This window comes from the organism of the source record quoted next, assembly GCF_019968985.1.
Source record: "MAG: Porospora cf. gigantea B chromosome Unknown PgB_NODE_10360_length_1204_cov_249.806, whole genome shotgun sequence".
Classification (NCBI taxonomy): domain Eukaryota; phylum Apicomplexa; class Conoidasida; order Eugregarinorida; family Porosporidae; genus Porospora; species Porospora cf. gigantea B.
The window spans coordinates 1-1,204 of NW_027178480.1; the positions used below are offsets into that span (position 1 = coordinate 1).

Consider the following 1,204-nt stretch of genomic DNA (forward strand, 5'->3'; position numbering starts at 1 on the left):
GCCAGTGCTCATTGCCAAGACGAAGCCTATCAGCCTCCTCTGGAGTGAAGTTCCTTCGTTGGGGGTCTTCACGCGCGTGTTGTGCTATCCTAGAGAGGAGATGAGTCAAGGCAGCCATGGCCGTTACCGAAAATGACAAGTCATGGGCTTCGTGGATCAGGGTACGCAGGTTTTCCGAGCCAAGCACATTTCTATCCTGTGTAGAAAGCTGAGCAATTGGAGCCGACAGAAGCGCCATCCTGCCGATAGGGCTGCTACCTATAAAAATGCGAGCGTTCGTATTAGTGGCGAACCGCAACGCATGAAGTAGAACCCAGCTCCGCGCGTCATTCGGGTCAGAGATCACCGGTACACTTGCATCCAGATGGGATATGTTGTTGAACACGTTCCTCATGAACTCCTCGGGGGTACCTGGCACCTGCTGCATCACGTCGAGAAGAGGGTCACCTCTCTCCAGAGTAGCATCCTCGGAGAGTTGGTTGAGGAGTTGGTCAGTGTGGGAGGCGCCTGTATTGCACAGCAAGACACCGGGACACTTGGTGAGTATGCAGCGCTCGATGTTGTGGAGAATCTGTACGCGAATCCTAAACCACAAATCTGGAGGCATCTCAGAGATGTCGTCCAACTCGAGGCAATGGAGAGCCCTCACCGCTGAGGTCATGATCTGAACGAAACTACTGATCCCAGGTTGGGTTTCAGAGCTCATGAGGTCTTTCATTCTTTCCAACTTGAGCTTTAAGTCCGACGAACATGATTCGCCACTCTCAACGACGCGGGTCCAATCCATTTCCCCTTGACTGACCTGATCTGGCAACGCAGCAGAGGATTGCGATCTGAAGGGGCGGCTGTAGCGTGACGTCAATACCTTGAACACCACGGCGCACGCCCTACTGTAGGCGTCACCTCTAGAGGACGATAAGGAATCTAGGACTCGGCTGACGACGGATCGCCGTGAGTCTTCTCGAGTGGCCTCGGCAAGGACACTTTCGCCTATTTGCTCTCGTTCTTGGGTGGTTGTAGCCCTCCGAAGTCCCTCCTCTACGCGAGTGCCGCATTGGGACGTTCTGCGACAGGGAGCCAGCGGGAGAGTTGACGCTGCCTGCCTTATACTCGCGACAAGTGAGAACCTTCCGTGGCGTTGCGGAGGCCGCCCCACACCAAATGCCTCGTGGAATGCTGCGAACGTCGGAGGAGATCGCATCGG

The 1,204-nt window shown here is 55.2% G+C and overlaps 1 protein-coding gene across 2 annotated transcripts; it reads right to left on the reverse strand.

Moving 5' to 3' along the window:
- KVP17_000488 (uncharacterized protein) lies at positions 1–787 on the reverse strand (the record flags this gene model as incomplete). 2 transcript variants are annotated; one of them, XM_068522917.1, is given in 2 exon segments in its annotated part: positions 157–251; positions 259–787. In XM_068522917.1, coding segments are annotated over 2 exon segments (624 nt in total).
- Between the last annotated feature and the right edge of the window lie 417 nt (positions 788–1,204).